This window comes from Oryctolagus cuniculus, chromosome X (genome assembly GCF_051225735.1).
Source record: "Oryctolagus cuniculus isolate XC-2025 breed Fujian yellow rabbit chromosome X, ASM5122573v1, whole genome shotgun sequence".
NCBI lineage: Eukaryota > Metazoa > Chordata > Mammalia > Lagomorpha > Leporidae > Oryctolagus > Oryctolagus cuniculus.
This window is the reverse complement of record NC_142888.1, coordinates 49,588,123-49,605,380: the sequence shown is the minus strand read 5'-3', so window position 1 is coordinate 49,605,380 and position 17,258 is coordinate 49,588,123. Positions and strand designations below refer to the sequence as shown.

General features: G+C 51.8%; 1 protein-coding gene across 1 annotated transcript; it reads left to right on the top strand.

The window, feature by feature from the left end:
* Positions 1-5,407: 5,407 nt before the first annotated feature.
* Positions 5,408-16,790, top strand: AWAT2 (acyl-CoA wax alcohol acyltransferase 2). The gene is made up of 7 exons (XM_002720065.6): positions 5,408-5,574; positions 13,193-13,303; positions 13,639-13,709; positions 13,940-14,144; positions 14,376-14,550; positions 15,902-16,101; positions 16,332-16,790. The coding sequence occupies exons 1-7, from the start codon at positions 5,445-5,447 to the stop codon at positions 16,484-16,486; spliced, it is 1,047 nt and encodes a 348-aa protein (XP_002720111.2). The 5' UTR covers positions 5,408-5,444; the 3' UTR covers positions 16,487-16,790.
* The last annotated feature ends 468 nt before the right edge of the window (positions 16,791-17,258 follow it).

Below are 17,258 nucleotides of genomic sequence, written 5' to 3'. Positions count from 1 at the left end.
AGAGAGAGAGAGAGAGAGCTCTTCCATCTGCTGGTTCACTCCCCAGATGGCTGCAATGATCAAGTCTGGGCCAGGCCAAAGCCAGGAGCTTCATTTGGGTCTCCCTCATGCGTGGCAGGGGCCCAAGATTTGGGCCATCCTACACTGCTTTCTAGTGCATTAGCAGGGAACTGGATCAGAAGTGGAGCAACCAGGACACCAGCCAGTGCCCATATGGGATGTCAGCAACACAGGCAGCAGCTTTACCCACTATACCACAACGCTGGTCCCCTATTAAAACTTCAACCAGGCTCTTATCTCCCACAAAGATAGAAATACTAAGCCGAGATCGGTGTTTTGTGCAAACCAGAGCAGTTTATTTGTCAGTGAGGGAACAAACATACATTTACGTGCAAGTATGGACCGCCCTACACAAAGAAATCCAACTGAGTGGGCCAAAGAATGACCCGCAAACTAAGGAGTAAAGGGAAACTGAAAACAGTACCTGCAAGAGGGAGGCAGGGGAGTGTTTTTGTTTGTTTGTAGGGGAGTTTTGAAACCCTTCCATTCATGGACTGAAGTTCTTGTGCCGAAAGAAAAAAAAAATACTAGTGCTGAAGAGACAGGTATGGTGGCTTGTCACGAGGTCCACGGCAAGAAGAGACTGCCCGCCTGCCTTCCACTCCTGTTATTGTTAGGAAAATGGCGCAGTTTTATTTATGGTGCGATCTACATCCTGACACCATCCTGACTCTAGCCCCCACCGCCATTGCTGGAAGCCAGGTTGCCACCTGGCCCAACCACCGGTGTCAGCCCCACCCCCATCCTAATGGGATTCACTGCTCCTACTTCCCTGCCCCGCCCTCCGGCAAAGTTTTAAAAGGACCTGTTCCTGAACACGTGGCTCTCTCTTCTCTCCTGCTCGCTCTCTCTTGGCTTGTTCCCCTCTCTTGGCTCCTCTCGCTCCTCTCTCCTGCTTGCTCTCTCTTCTCTCATCTCTCTCTTCTCTCCTCTCTAGCTCCTCTCTTCTCTGTCTCTTTTTCTTATGCTCTCCTTCTCTCTCTTTTTCCTTCCTCACCCTTTCCCTCTGGTCTGCTGGGTTTTCCCCAATAAACCCTTTCCCTTACTCTGGTGTCTGGTGTGTTCTGTGGTGGCCTTACATTGGTGCCGAAACCTGGGACTTTACAGTAATAGCCTCTGTGCACAGGTCCTTGATGTAAGGTGCATTGTGGGAAGGCAGACATTTTGATGGACAGGTAAGGAGTAGGGGCTTTCAGCTCTGCTCCCTTCCAAGTGAGGCCTTGCTGACCATGGCCCAGACTTCTCCAGTGCTGAGAGACATGTCAGTACTAGTCCCATGGCAAATAGGGTGGGGTGGGGCCAGGGGCAGGCCCTGAGCCACTTCTGCTTCCCTATCTGTATCCCACATCAGTAGGAGCCAGGAACCTCATGAGAACTGGACTAGCCCTCCCAGAAACATAGTCAGTCTAACGGGGAGACAGATCTGGGCCAGCAGGCCTTTCTGTGCCTGTGAAAGTCCCCGTGAGCCACGTACTCTGTTAGGAGAAAAGGGGGAGCCTGTGACAGCCGCCCTCTGCCTGAAAGCTGCCCATACGTGGCATTTGGCACAAGTCACCACCTCTGCTCAGCAGCTGAACTCACCTCCTCAGCGCCAGCACGGCTAAGGCCAAACTCCTCATCCCGCGGTCCAGTGTGTTTACTTGGTCAGCCCTGCTGCCTTGCTCAGTTTCGCTTCCTACCATTGCAGCTATGCCGGTGAATTGCACCCAACACCCTCCACTTAATTTCCTGCGGTGTGGAGAGGGACAAGAAGGGACCCAGTCCAGGGCAGGGCCCGTGGACGGCTCCCCCTCTGGAGGCATCTGAGCCTCAGAAAGGAGGCGGTCCCAATGCCCCTGCTTTGCAGGAGACATCACCTGTTATGTAGAATCCCATCACTCTCCACTTTCTTCACTTACCACCAACCTGGCCTGAGCAGCCGTTGACCTTCACAGAAGGTTATTTGCCATAGCCCCACAAAGGTCTCCTCTTGCATCCTTGCCCCTTTAAAGACATAAATTGGGGCAGATGTTGTAGTGCAGCGGTTCAGCCACGACCTGTAAGTCCCGGCTACTGTATTCTTGACCCAGTTTCCTGCTAATGTGCCTGGGATAGCAGTGGAAGATGACCCAAGTGCTTGGGCCCCTGCATCCACGTGGGAGACCCGGATGGAGTCCCAGCTCCTGGCTTCAGCCTGGCCCAGCCCTGGCTGTTGCGACCTCTTTATGGGGTGAACCAGAGGATGGAAGATCCCTCTTTGTCTCTCCATCTCTCGATCTGTCAGTCTGCCATGACAGACTGCAAGTCATGCAAGGCAGAGTGACAGAGAATGGGGGGGGGGGGGAGAGAGAGAGAGAGAGAGAAAGAGAGGTCTTCTATTTGCTGGTTCACTTCCCAAATGGTAGCAACAAACCGGGCTAGGCCAGGTTAAAGTCAGCAGTCAGGAGCTTCTTCTGGGTCTCCCACATGGGTGCAGGGGCCTAAAGATTTGGGCCATCTTCTACTGCTTTTCCAGGCCATAGCAGAGAGCTGGATCAGAAGTATAGCAGCTGGGACTCGAACCAGTGCCCATATAGGATGCTGGCAGCACAGGCGGAAGTTGTATGCCACAGCACCAGCCCTAGAAATCTTTTTAAAAATGTAAACCAACCCTGTCTCTTGTCTGCTCAAAGCTCTACAGTGGCTGTCCTTTCGAGAGAGTGAGAGGCCAAGTCCTTATGTTGGCCTACATGGTGCTCCTCGTTCTGGCTCCTAGCCATCTCTCTGCCCTAACTTGGTTCGTCTCACTTTGCTCAAGTCTTCTTGCTGTCCTAGAAACCTGCCAGGCATGGCTCAGTTTCAGGGCTGTGCGCTGACTGGTCTCCGGCCCCTGCCTCCTGGGACTTGCTGGGTGCTCACGGCCTAATGGCTGGCATGCCCCCCTCCTTCAAGATGCCACCTTCTCAGGCTGACCGCCCCTGGCCTGCTCTCCCCACCTGGTCCCTGGCCACCACCGTCCGGCACTTGCAACCTCCTGACTCTGCTCACATTTTGTAACGCCACGGTCTTCATACTATATTAGCTAGTTCAGTTCTTGTCGCCTGTCTTCCCCCACCGGAATGTAAAGCGCTCTCAAGGACGGGTGTGTCGTGGTTTGCTTTGGGCACTGATGTGACCCAGTTGCCTGGCACACACCGTGCCCTCAATCATGACGTGTTGCTTTATGAAACCCTTCCGGCTGTTCACTCATCCGGGCATTTCGCCTGCAGCACACACCTGGCTGGGCTTAGAAGCTTTCACATTCTCACATCCTGTTGCCTGAAGCACAAATTTGGACATACCACCTACAGACTGCAATGTAGACATTCATTGACAACTAGATACTTGTTTACCTTTGTATGTGTGTATACACACACGCAAGAGCCATGTGTGTGTATGTGGGCATGCACAAATAAATCATGTTTTTAAAATTTATTTATTTATTTTTAAAGATTTATTTATTTATTTGAAAGTCAGAGTTACACAGAGAAAGAAGGAGAGGCAGAGAGAGAGAGAGAGTGAGGGAGAGGTCTTCCATCCGCTGGTTCACTCCCTAATTGGCCGCAATGGCTGGAGCTGTGCTGATCCAAAGCCAGGAGGCAGGAGCTTCTTCCGGGTCTCCCACACGGGTGCAGGGGCCCAAGGACTTGGGCCATCTTCTACTGCTTTCCCAGGCCATAGCAGAGAGCTGGATTGGAAGTGGAGCAGCTGGGACTAGAACCAGTGCCCATTTGGGATGCCAGCATGGCAGTCGGCGGCTTTACCAGCTATACCACAGCGCCAGCCCCAAATTTATTTATTTTAAAAGACTTGCTTTATTTCTTTGAAAAGCAGAGTAACACAGAGTGAGAGAGAGACAGGGAGAGAGAGAGAGGGAGAGAGGGGGGCGAGAGAGAGGGAGAGAGGAAGAGAGAGAGGGAGAGAGGGGGGGAGGGGGAGAGAGAGAGGGAGAGAGGGAGAGAGAGAGGAAGAAAGAGAGGGAGAGAGAGGAAGAGAGAGAGGGAGAGAGGGAAAGAGGAATTTACCAGCTGCTGGTCCCCTCCACAAGTGGCTGTAGTGGCTGCAGCTGGGCCAGGCCAAAGCCAGGAGCCAGAATCTTCATTCAAATCTCCCACGTGGGTGCAGAGGCCCAAGCACTTGGGCCATCTTCCATTGCTTTCCCAGGTGCATTAGCAGGGAGCTGGATCAGAAGTGGAGCAGCCGGGACTGGAACTGGTGGCTCTGATATGGGATGCTGGCATTTCCGGCAATGGCTTTAACCTGCTGTGCCACAACACCATCCCTGACAACTTGCTTTTACGATGATCTGGAGGGAGATTTTTTTATTTGTGTGTGCAAAATTCTCTTATGAAAAAAGTCAAGGCTACAAAAGAGTTGAAAGAATCATACAGTGAACACCCACCATCTGGGTTCCACAGAGAATGTTTTGTTGCCGTCGTCACGTGTCTGTCCGTCCGTCCCCCCAGCCATCGATCCGCCAATAGACTTTATTTGCACTTCAAGGTAAACTGCAGACGTTTGCACTCTTTAACCCCTGGACACTTCAGCATTAATGAGAATTCAGCACTTGTTTCCTTTAGAGGGAAAATTTTCCTCCAGTCAAGTGCGCAGATCTTAAGCGTGTACTCGCAAAGTTTGGATGAAGGACTTTTGGATGTGTGCCCCTCCAAGTCCTATCAAAACTTGGCGATCATCCCTGTCACACCCAGAAATGCCATCCTGCCCCTTCCCAGTCAGTCCCCAGCAGAGGCCAATGCGGCTGTGATTTGCTTCCACTAGAGGTTTGTAGTTAGGCTTGTTCTAGAATTTCATGTACATGGAATAACAGAATACATACTAACAATGTTATGAATTCAGTAGGTTTGTTCAGCACCTACTATGTGCTCCCAGAACCATGATGCTTCTTCACCACAAGTAGTGAGTTTGCCCAGACTGCCCAGAAGGCCAACAATCTTTTCCCATCTGGGCAGGGACGTCCTCTAATCGTGTTCTGGCTGAGTCAGGTGGACCTTGTGGCCCATCTGAGCCCCAGGTTCCTTCCGGGGGCCCCACTCCTACCCCCACATTCCAGACAAGCCCTGGAGGCTTCTCCTCAGCCCCGTCCCCACCCACTCACTTCCCACACCAGCATTTTCCTCCATGCTTTTTGGCTGCAGGTGTGCGAGGGGCTGTCACAATCTCAGCCCAGGTCCAGCCCAAGTGGGCAAAAGTACAGGTAGGCAGGCGGCTGGAAGGAGCTGGCCGAGCAGAGGCGGCGTGAGATCCTGTAATCCTGCGGCGGGGCGGCGGGGTGGAGGGTGGGGGTGGGGGGGTGGAGACTAGGCAGGGGCTGGAGAGGGAAGCCTGAAGAGAGGAAACCTCACAGGCCCCGGAGCAGTAGGGGCAGGATGGCCGAGCAGCACTCACCTGCAGCCGCTGGGACCTCGGGCATCATGCTGCTGCCCTCCAAGAAGGACCTCAAGACCGCCCTGGAGGTCTTCGCTCTCTTCCAGTGGGCTCTCAGCGCCTTGCTTATCGGTGAGCCTTCAGCCCTTGCTAGGGTGACCAACCATCCTGGCTTGCATGAGACTCAAGGGTTTGGGGACATGTAATGCTCACGATGGAGATTGTCCCCAAGCAAACCAGGACAGTTGGTGCCCCTGGCCTTTGGGCGTGGCATCTGGAGGATTAGTGAGTGATGTGTGTGTGTGTGTGTGTGCACAGCTGCCAGGGACGGGTGAGCCCTCCGGCGGGGGCGGGGCAGGGTATGGAGGACTGTTATAGGATGATAGGGAGCGAGTCTTTTGAGGAAAGGGCCCTAGCTGCCACCCCGGGGGCTCAAGCAAAGCCTCAGGGAAAGACATTGGCATGACACCAGAGGGAGGCCGTGGGAACCTCTCGGCCTGAGCAATTCAACCATTTATTCATTTTCCCTAACGCCGACAAGCACAAACACTCTGTGCAAATGACTTGGACGTGCTGGCCACCATGTTCTAGAAGCAGAAACAAACCACTGCTGTGGGGGGGGGGTAGTCAGGAGCATGAATTAAGGGCCATTGTAAGCTGGGCCTGGAGCTTGGGGCTAGCACAGGGATGTGACCACGGAGAGGGAGGGCGGCCATTCCTTACCTCAACTCACCACCAGGCTAGGTACCAGAGAATGGGGAACTCAGAGGCCTGCCTGGGCTGGGCAGTGGGACTCCCTCCAGGACTGAAAAGAGCAATGCTACTGTAGGAATGCTGCTAACCAGGACCAGAAGAGACCAGAGAAGGGAATTCATGTGTACTAGGTGCTACTTTGTACCAGACATTTTCCCCATCTATCATTGCATTTTAGTCTAATGCAAACTTTGTTTTTCAAAGACTGATTTATTTGTTCCAGAGGCAGAGTTACAGAGAGAGAGAGAGAGAGAGAGAGAGAGAGAGAGAGAGAGAGAGGTCTTCCACTCACTGGTTCACTCCCCAGATGGCCACACAGCCGGAGCTGAGCCAATCCGAAGCCAGGAGCCAGGAGCTTCTTCCAGGTCTCCCATGGGGGTGCAGGGGCCCAAGCACTTGGTCCATCTTCTGCTGCTTTCCCAGGCCAGAGCAGAGAGCTGGATCAGAAGTGGAACAGCCGGGACTCGAGCCAGCCCCCATATGGGATGCCGGCACTGCAGGTGGAGGCTCAGCCCACTACACCACAGCGCTGGCCCCTTATGCCAACTTTCAGAAGTAGATTTCTTAGGCATAATAATTCACACTAATGACCATACCCATAATGAGAGCCAATACTCATATAATATTCACTGCCATTGATTGCACCTTGCCGCACACCAGACCCCGTTTGTTCTAAACCCCTTCTGTGGCTAACAGTCTCCACTGCATGGATGAGGAAGCGGAGGTCAGGTCCATGTGGGGTGCTTGGTCTGCCCAGGGTTGCACAGTTAGGAATTGGAGAGGCTGGGCTGGGAGTGCAGCCCGTAAGGCCCTTGAGTCTGGTCCATAAGTTTTCCTCGTGGTCCCTGCATCTGCTCACTCACTGCTGCCTGGGAGATGGGATGTGCAACTCGCCCCTGGAGTACACACTAGGCCGCAGGGGGGCAGGAGGAAGCCAGGCCTTGTACACATGTAAAGTTTCCTGGATGAAAGGCGAAGAAGGCTTCCAACTAAAGACAAGGACCTCAGCTGGGCTCCAGCGCTCTGCCCACTGAGAGGCTCAAGCTCTGGGGCAGTTTATTCAGGAAAGGGCAGCTTTCCTCATTCTCAGCTCTGCAGCTGCTGGGTCTCAGAGATAATCTGAGGTGAATCTGCCAGGGAGAGGGGCTGGCCTTCAACACCGGCATCCACTGTGAGCTCCGGTTCCAGTGCCAGCCGCGCCACTTCCGATCCAGCTTCCCTGCTAACGTGTCTGGGAAAGCAATAGAGGATGCCGCACGTGCTTGGGCCCCTGCTCCTCACATGGGATGCCTGGATGGAGTGCTGGGCTCCTGGCTTCAGCCTGGCCCAGCCCTGACTGTTGTGGTCATAAGGTGTGAACTAGCAGATGGAAGTTTCTCCTCCCCACTCTTTCTGTCACTCTGCATTTCAAATAAACGGATACATCTTTAAAAAGGAAGGATCTGCTTTGGCCTTGGCTTCAGGGTTTGCAGAACCTTAGGTCCGCGGTCTTGTGGCACCTGTGATGAGTCCCTGCCTAGAGATCCTGCTCTGGCCCAGAAGCTTTAGAACACTGGGTTCTCTTCTACAGGGTGAGTAGCCCTTATCCGAAACCATGGGATCAGAAGTGTTACAGATTTCAGATGTTTTTCTGATTTCAGAGTATTTGCAAACACATAATGAGATACCTTGAGAATGGCACCTCAGTCTAAACACAAAATTCATTTATGTTTCATATCCACTTGACACACACAGCCTGAGAGCAAGTTGATACAGTATTTTAGTGTGCCGGTGTCCCATGAGGTCACGCGTGGAATTTTCCACTTGTCCGGCTATGTCAGTACTCAGAAGGTTTCGGATTTTGGAACATTGCAGATCGCAGCGTCTCAGATTAGGGATGCTCAACTTGAATTCTTGTCCTATCCCCACGCAGTTGGCTTGTTACCAACCTCTCTGCCTTGCCAGCACTAAAACTCTGTTCCCATGTGAGAACAGGGTCTCTGAGCCCTAGAAACTGACACTGCACTGGAGGAGAAAAATGACCATTTATTAAAGGTTGCCCTGGGCCAGGCCCTTTCATAAAGGAGGTTGGAGCCTCTAGGCTGGCATCTCTCCGTCCTCAGTGCAATCCCCAAGCTCACCCCTCAGAGGCAATCATGGTTAATAGTGTTTTGGTCAGATAGGCAGACATGATGGAGATTTACACACACACACGTGCACACACACACGCATGCACATATGCATACCTCCCACACACTCATGCATACATGCACATACCCATACCACACACACACACACACACACACACACAGTCAAGAGGTGGTATATTGTAGCTTTTAAACATACAGTCTGGAGCCAGATGGACTGTGTTCAAACTCCAGCCCTACTACTTACTATCTGTGCAACATTTGATAAGTTATCCTCTCTGAGTCTTGTTTTCCTCATTTGTAAAATGTGTGCACTTAGGGTGTGTTAACCAGGGTAAACTAAGAATGCTGTGGTAACAGTTAATCCTGAAATTGCAGTGGCTTAGTGCAAGTAAATGTTTCTTTATGTTTTTTTTTGTTAAGATTTATTTATTAATTTGAAAGGCAGAATTACAGAGAGGGAGAGGCAGAGAGAAGTCTCCCATCTGCTGGTTCACTCCCCAAATGGGTAAAACGGCCAGGGCTGGCACAGACTGAAGGCAGGAGCCCAGAACTTCATTCAGGTTTCCCACGCGGGTGCAGGGGTCCAATCACTTGAGCCATCTTCTGATGCTTTCCCAGGCCATAGCAGAGAGCTGGATTGGAAGAGGAGCAGCCGGGACTCGAACCAGCGCCCCTATGGGATGCCAGCACTGCAGTCAGTGGCTTAACCCGCTGTGCCACAGAGCCAGCCCTAACAAATGTTTATTTCTTGTTCATGTTAAACGTCCAACATAGGTTGGTAGGAGTCTCTGCCTGCTGTGGACACTAATATTTAGGCTGATGGAGGCACCGTCATATTGTGTTAGTGCAAAATGTGGTGTCAGGGGTTATCACAGCATGAGAGGAAAGCAAATACAGAACTCATATGCAGGCCTTACTACCTCCAAGCAGCAGTGATAGGTAAACAACGAGTCATTGCTTTATTTCCAACTCCCTTAATTACGAGTGAGGTCGAGTTTCTTTTTCATATGTGTCTGAGCAATTATATTTTTCTCTTTCTGCTGACTACCCACACGAGATCTTTGCCCATTCTTCCCTTGCAATTGAGTTGACTCTTGAAGGACAAATTTGAAATGGGTGAAGAAGGAAGGAGCGTTCAGGATAAACAGTAGGCAACTAGGAAAAGGCTAGGCTGAGAAGGAAAACACGGCGCATTCGAAGAGCTGCCAGTGGTTTAAGTGGGAGGAGGTGAGAGGCGCAGACTTGGCGCTTGACACACATTGACTGAAGGATGGATGAGTGAATGGATGGGAGTGGAGGAATGGATGAGTGAATGAATGGGAGCGGAGTCAAAGAGCATTCTGGAGAAGCTGGCTGGGGACAGATTGCATAGGGCGTTGCAAACCATGGGCAAGGAATTTGCACTTCTTCCTCAGGGTCATGTTAGGGTGCGGCATGGGCAGCGTTATCACATTTGTGTGTTTGAGAGACCACTGTAGCTCCCGTGTAGCAAATCTGTTATAGGAAGATAGGGGTGGAAGTGCCCATGCCACGTAGGAGGCTGTGGAATGAATCCAAGTGAGACTTGCTGGTGAACTGGACCAGGCTAGTGGCGATGGGGTTGGAGAGGAGAGAGAAAAAGAGGAGAGATTCAGTTGGGATAGGTTAATAGGATGTGATGATAAGAAGATGTGTGCGAGAGACTGAAGCAAGGCTGAAGGGTCAGGCGCCAGTGTGAGCTGCCAGCAGGGCAGGGGGAGCAGAGCAAAGTGTGAGGAGGAGAATGGCTGAAAGTGGAATGACTACCGAGGACTCTCTTTTGAAAAGATTTGTTTAGTTGAAAGGCTGTGTGTGTGTGTGTGTGTGTGTTTGTAGAAAGCGAGTGAGCGAGCGAGAGATCTTCCATCTGCTGTTTCACTCCTCCAATGCCTGTAACATCTGGGGTTGGGCCAGGCTGAAGCCAGGAGCCCAGAACAAAGTCCGGGTCTCCCATATGGGTGACACGGACCAAAGCCCAAGCACTTGAGCCATCATCTGCTTCCCGCATACATTGATCAGCTGTGGAGTAGCTGGGATTTGAACCCAGTACTCTGATATGGGACAGTGGCAGCTTGACTTGTTGTGCCACAACAGCCATACCCCAGAGGACCCGTAATTTGAGTTTGGCTTTGGGTGTACAGACAGCTAGAAGACCCTTGCAGTGAGCCTGTGAGGAGGCTAGGGCAGGTGCCCATTTTGCAAAGAGGAACTGAGGCACAGGGGGCTGAGTTGCAGGGATAACTTTGACCATACATGGTAAATGGCAGATTTAGGATTCATCCCACACAGGGAACTGTACCTGCGGCCACATTCTCAAGATGTCCCCACTACCGCCTGGGTTTGAGCAAAGCCCAAGGGAGACTGACTGGTGTCTTCTGGACAAGATGCATGCCTTTCTTGAGTTGTTGGAGAAGGCAAGAGTTTTGTATAGTGCTTATCAAAAAGCCTGAAACGGCTGGCCTGTGCTCCACCCTTCCCAGAGATAGACATTTGTAACCTTGTTAGCTCCTTCTAGTCTTGGCTTCCACATTTCCAAATGTTACTATTTGGAATTTCTAAATATTACTATTTTCTGATGCAACCATTGTAGATACTGTCTACTGGCTTCCCTGTATGGAAGATGAGTGTGTGACTGCATACGCTATCACTCCAATTTCCCCTTCTCTCATTTTATCCAAATCATTATACAGGTTTGGTTAAACACTTGACTAGGAAACATTATTCACAATTGAGCTATTTAGTGTACCGAGAGGATAGTTCCTTCATCACACAACATTTTGTGTTCCTGGGAGTTAATAATTGCTTCATTTTGAATTTCTTTGGTTACCTATTAGGTATCTATTAGCTATCATGAATTCATCTGCAAAGGCTCCAAAGACATATTAGTCTCTCAATATGTGCGAGCACATCAGGAATCTGTAAGCTGTCACCTCCAGGATGCTTGAAGAAGCAAACAAAATTTAAGAAGGTGCTCACTCTCATGTCCCTGAGAGTGAATGCCTCCTTAGATTTTGTGTCCTAGGTGCCATGCTCAGCTCCTCCCAGTACTGGTCTTGTTCCTTTCTCTCCTTTGTTGGAGCCCTTTCTTCCTGGATCCCATGTCTTCTTTCTTAGATTACTGTCTTATTTTGGTGAAGTACATCCTCCAGTAGTTTTCTGAGAAAGAGACACGCAGGACAAATAATCTGAAATGAATCAGAAATAATCTACATTCTAATAATCTAATCAAAACAATCTGCATTAGTTTTTTACTTTGCCTTCATAATTGATTAGTTTGGCTGCACATTGAATATCTTATCTGTGTCTTGTGTAAGTAAAGACGTTCCTCAATCCCTGATGGGGTTACAACCCAATAAAACTATTGCAAGTTGAAAATATCTCATGTTGAAAACGCATTTACTACATAACTTGTGGGATGTCAGAGCTTAGCAACACAGCACAGGGTACAGCGTTGGTTGTTTCTCCCTTGTGATCACAGGGCTGTTTGGGAACTGTGGCTGCCGCTGCCGCCCAGCATCGTGGGAGAGGATCGGGCTGGCATATTACTAGCCTGGGAAAAGATCCAAATTCAGAACTTCAAGTACAGTTTCTATTGAACGCGTATGGCTTTTGCACCATTGTAAAGTCAAAAGGAATCATGCTGAACTGTCATAGGTTAGGGACTGTTTGTATTTGAGTCTAGAGTCTGTTTGGTTCAAGTTTTATCAGAGAATAATCTTCCCATCGTCCGGTTGTGTAGTGGAGGGGAGAGACTTGGAGTGCTAATTGGTTCCTTGGCAAACATCCAAGCAGTCCCCTGGGTTTTGAGCTCTGAGCTTCATCCTTGCCTTTTGTGACACCTGGTGCCTACAAATCTCTAGATTCTCCTGTGCAAACAGGCTTGCTTCTTGGAGGCATCACCCTTGCAGGTAACTAAATCCCGGCTCTCTTCGCTCTCAGTCTCCTCCTCCTCCTCCATCTTCTTTCCAGCATCAGATGTTTGCTGATAAGTCACCCACTGTAGGCATCTCTCCAGTTCTCTTTCAGTTTTTCTCTCTCTCTCTCTCTTTCTCTCTCTCTCTCTCTAACTCTGCCTTTCAAATATATATAGAGAGAGACAGAGAGACTATCTTAAAAAAAAACATTTAGCAATACTTTTTATGGGGCTCCAGCAAGCTGTTGAGACAGAAACTTGTGCTTAATCTGCTACGTTCAATTCCAAATGTTCTCTGTCTTCCTTAACCTTTGTTTTGACCCACTTTCCTACACAGTCTTAATCATGGCCGTTTTAAAAACAGTCCAGTAATAATTTGAAGTCCGCGTGGCTCCCCGTGTGACTCATCCGCAGTAACCCTTTCTGATACTCTCACCGGTAGTGGCCCTGTCTTCTGGGAACTTTGCTTGGTGGCGGTGGGGGCAGTCTTGTCACTTGCTTCTTTTCTTGTTGGCCGTCTTGTGGGCTTGCAACCTGGCTGAAGCTGGGTCTTCGCTCTGCCTGACGGTCTCCCCGCCAATGCCTTGCAGCTGTGGTGGCATGGAGAGGAAAGCAGGGCTTGTGGGGAAAACTATGCCAGGACGCGTTGACCTCTGGTGGCCCATCCCTGGCTCTCTGCCACTGAACACATTGCAGATAGTCAGAGCCTGGCGCTGGGGCGGGGCCCGGGAGAAAGGCTTTCCAGTGTGAAGCAGAGCTGCAGAGGCGGACATCTGTGTGCTAGAGCCAAGGCCAGACAGGAGAACCGGGGCTGCAGGCATGGGCGCGCTTGGGGCCTGGGTGGGCGTGCGCATGACAGAAGTCGGGGAGGGAGGGTGAGTGTGAGGGCGTGAGAATGCGTTCACAATTCGGTAACTCTGGCCTGGGCCCTCTCCAGTAAGCACAGTGATCCTCGTCAACCTCTACCTGGTGGTGTTTACGCCCTACTGGCCTGTCACTGTGCTCATTCTCACCTGGCTGGCTTTCGACTGGAAGACCCCTGAGCGAGGTGAGCACCCTGCTGGCGCCGCAGTGCCACAGGCCCTTCTCTCTTCTTTCCTTGTCATCCTGAGAGGCTCGGCCAATTCCCCACAGCTGGAGATGCTGAGGGAGGGGTCCTGGGCAAGTGATGGGAAGACCCTGGCCACAGCTGGAGTGGCTTAGGGGGAGGGGCAGCTGGTGAAACAGAGCTAGCCGGTCCTACGTTAACGGCCCCACAAGCCCGCCTGGGTTGTCACTTAAGAGGCCAGAGAGCAGCAGGGGGTGATGGGAGAGAACAGCAAGGGGTGATGGGAGAGGACAGAGGCAGTGGACAAAGGTCGGCACTGGTGCGTCTGCTTTCAGGTGGCCGCCGGCTTACCTGTGTGAGGCAATGGCGCTTGTGGAAACACTACTGCGACTACTTCCCTCTCAAGGTGAGCAGCCTCAGATGCCACCCCAAGCCCCAGCCCAGCCCTGCCTCCTGTGCCAGCAGCTGGGCCAGGGAGGGGGCAGAGGGCCTGGCAGCCATCCACTTGGCGGCCTGCGGCAGTGCCACGTGCCGGAGTTGGACGTCTTGCCAACCTGCATGGCCGGCCCCAGCAGCCCTTTGCCCGGGTCCCCTGCCACTGCCTGGAGCCCTGCTGACTCTGCCTTTCCTCTCCAGATTTTGAAGACTCACGATCTCTCCCCCAGCCACAACTACATCGTTGTCTGCCACCCGCACGGGCTCATGTCCCATTCGTGCTTCGGCCACTTTGCCACGGAGACTTCGGGCTTCTCCAAGGTCTTCCCTGGCATCACCCCGTACATACTCACACTGGGAGCCTTTTTCTGGGTCCCCCTCCTCAGAGACTACGTAATGTCCACAGGTGAGTTGGCTAGCACAGGAAGCCAGAGAAAACAATGGCTCCCCAAGGGACAGGTTGGGGAGGGGGCAGGAACAGGTGGCAGCATGACCAACTTTGGTCCTGGACAGCTTTTCTAGGCTCCCAAGCCAGATAGGGGGTGTTGGTGGTTCTCCACCTGCTTTGAAGAAGAAAGGAGAAAAGATTCGGGGTGTGGGAAGTGGCCAGTGACCCTCAGCTTTCTCTGCCCACCAGGGGCCTGCTCTGTGAGCCAATCCTCCATGGACTTCCTGCTTACCCAGAAAGGCAAAGGCAACATGCTCATTGTGGTGGCTGGCGGCCTGGCTGAGTGCAGATACAGCCTGCCGGGATCCTGCACCCTGTTCTTGAAGAAACGGCATGGCTTTGTGCGCACGGCCCTGCGGCACGGGTAAGCAAGTGCTCTGGTTCGGCCTCAGGGGAGGGGACCCAAAGGCCCAGCAGGCAAGGAGGAAGGGCTTTTGAGGAAATGGTATCTAAAGAGGGAGGAAGAAGTATATGATTGGTTGTCATTAACTACAGTCATCATAACTAGATACTATATTTTTTTAAAAAATTGACTTATTTATTTGAGAGCTGGAGTGACAAACAGAACGAGAGAGAGAGAGAGAGAGAATATCTTTTGTCTGCTCATTCAATTCCAAATGGTGGCAACACCTGGGACTGGGCCAAGGCTGAAGCCAGAAGCCAGGAACTCCTTCCAGGTCTCCCATGGGGGTGCAAGGGCACAAGCACTTGGACCATCCTCTGCTGCTTTCTCAGGCCCATTAGCAGGGAGCTGGATCAGAAGTGGAGCAGCCAGGACTCGGACCAAAGCCCATATGGAATGCTGGCATCATCTTGTGGCAGCTTAACCTGTTGGGCCACAGCACCAGCCCCATACAGTTTTGACTTTACTTGGAAAATAAAGAAAAGAAAAAAAAAAAAGAGGGAGGGGAAAGCCGTCCCTGGCACAGAGCTGTGACTGAGTGCTGGAGCAGTTCTCTTTTATTTAAACATTTATTTTTTTAAGATTTATTTATTGATTTGAAAGTCAGAGTTACACAGAGAGAGAAGGAGAGGCAGAGAGAGAGAGAGAGAGGTCTTCCATCTGCTGGGTCACTCCCCAATTGGCCGCAATGGCTGGAGCTGGGCTGATCCAAAGCCAGGAGGCAGGAGCTTCTTCCGGGTCTCCCACGCGGGTGCAGGAGTCCAAGGACTTGGGTCATCTTCTACTGCTTCCCCAGGCCATAACAGAGAGCTGGATCAGAACTGGAGCAGCCGGGACTAGAACCAGCGCCCATAGGGGATGCCGGCACTGCAGACAAAGGCTTTACCTGCTAAGCCATAGTGCTGGCCCCTTGCTAGAGAATTTCTGCTTGTGAACAAAGGGTAGAGGGCCCACCTTGACCCAGTCCACCTTCGTGCTAACCTCTTATGTGGGCCACCCCCTTTTATAAATGGGGACTGGATGCAACCCTGGCTCAGAGAGAGCCAAGCTTAGCATGTAGATTGAAGGGAAGGAAGCCAAGTGAAATGGCTCTTGGGTCTTATCTTCCAGTGGCTCAGACCTGGAGCTTCCTGGATTGGGGTGGGGGTCGCGGTGGGGTGGGCTTACTTTCTTTTGCTGCTGGTCTGCTCCTATAGGCAGCCTGGAGTCAGGCATGGAGTTGGGCTTAGGATTGGGGAGCTGGTAGGCAAGACCCAGGGACCACAGGCAGTCAGCATTTCTGGGCATCCAAGGACCTGCTTTTCCTCTGCAGGGTGGCTCTAGTCCCTGCCTATTCCTTTGGGGAGAATGACCTCTACGATCAGCATATTTTCAAGCCAGGAGGCTTGGTCAACCGCTTCCAGAAGTGGTTCCAGCGCATAGTCCACGTCTACCCTTGTGCTTTCTACGGGCGTGGCTTCACCAAGAACTCCCTGGGCCTTCTGCCCTATACTCGGCCTGTAACCACGATTGGTGAGTGGATCCTTCTGCTGGCAGCTTCGGGCTAGGATCCCGGATCCAGTTCCGAGACAGGAGCTTGATGCTGGCTGTGCTCAGAGGCAGGGAGACCAGTTAGGATGAGTGGCGGGTTGGCGGAGTGAGCAGAAAGAACCTGGGCTCGCTTGAGGTTGGGGGCACATGCCGTGGAGCGAGCTCTTCTGAAGTCTGTCTTTTTTTTCCTTCCCTATCATCTCCGCTGGCAGTCGGGGAACCTCTCCCAGTGCCCAAGATCGAGAATCCAAGCCAGGAGACTGTGGCTCAATACCACGCACTCTATGTTGATGCCCTCCGCAAACTATTTGACCAGCATAAAACCAACTTCGGCATTTCAGAGACTCAGGAGCTGGTGATAATTTGAAAGACAGCCCCAGCAGCCTCTCAGCCTGGTATCCAAAAAAACCCCAAGAGGACAAAGGCACCTGTGGAGCTGCCATACCTAACTTGGCCAGTCGTGATTATGTGGCGGGGCTAGGTGGCTGTTTGCTGTGCCCCTCTTCTCAACACCATCTCTTTCTCTTCTCAGCCTTTCTCTCCCTTTTCCTTGGGGGCTACAGGGAAGCAGAAAGGAGGCAGGAAAGACCTAGGGGAGAGGTGACTGTAAGGGCTCCCATAGGAGCAGTGTTGAGGCAAACAAGGGATAGAATAAAAAAACTGTCTCCCGATACTGATGTGCTCCGGCTGGTGTGTTTTGAGGGCTCTAGGATTGCCTGTGCATGTCTCTCCTGCAGCTCTCACACAGCCCATCTCCTGGCCTCGAGACCCCTTCCGCATCTGGCCACATGGAACTGACAACCCCTCCCTGTTCATCTCAGAGGCCTTTGGGAAGATTGAATGACACGGGATGTGATGGCAAGTTTGTCAGTTGGGGAGCTCCGTACAGTTTTGCTCCTTTAAGCATATCACCCATTGAGCAAACACTGCCCCGACTCTCATGGCTTCTCAGTGCCTAAGAGAAAGTTTTGACAGTGGAGAATTTTGTGTTGAAAGTTTCAGTGATTGCTACCCTGTAGTCCATGTTCTGTTTCCGCCTCCTAAAGCTGTAACGAAATGGGTCAGCCTCGGACCTGATTTCTCCCGTCTTTCCTCCAGCAACTTGCCTCTACTTGCCCGGCCCTCTACCTCTGCCCTTC

Bases quoted from the DNA above. Each gene is read 5' to 3' on its own strand.
- AWAT2 (XM_002720065.6), top strand. From the start codon at position 5,445: ATGGCCGAGCAGCACTCACCTGCAGCCGCTGGGACCTCGGGCATCATG. The intron at 14,145-14,375 runs GTGAGTTGGCTA...TCTGCCCACCAG, and splicing joins AGACTACGTAATGTCCACAG to GGGCCTGCTCTGTGAGCCAA. The intron at 16,102-16,331 runs GTGAGTGGATCC...CTCCGCTGGCAG, and splicing joins TCGGCCTGTAACCACGATTG to TCGGGGAACCTCTCCCAGTG.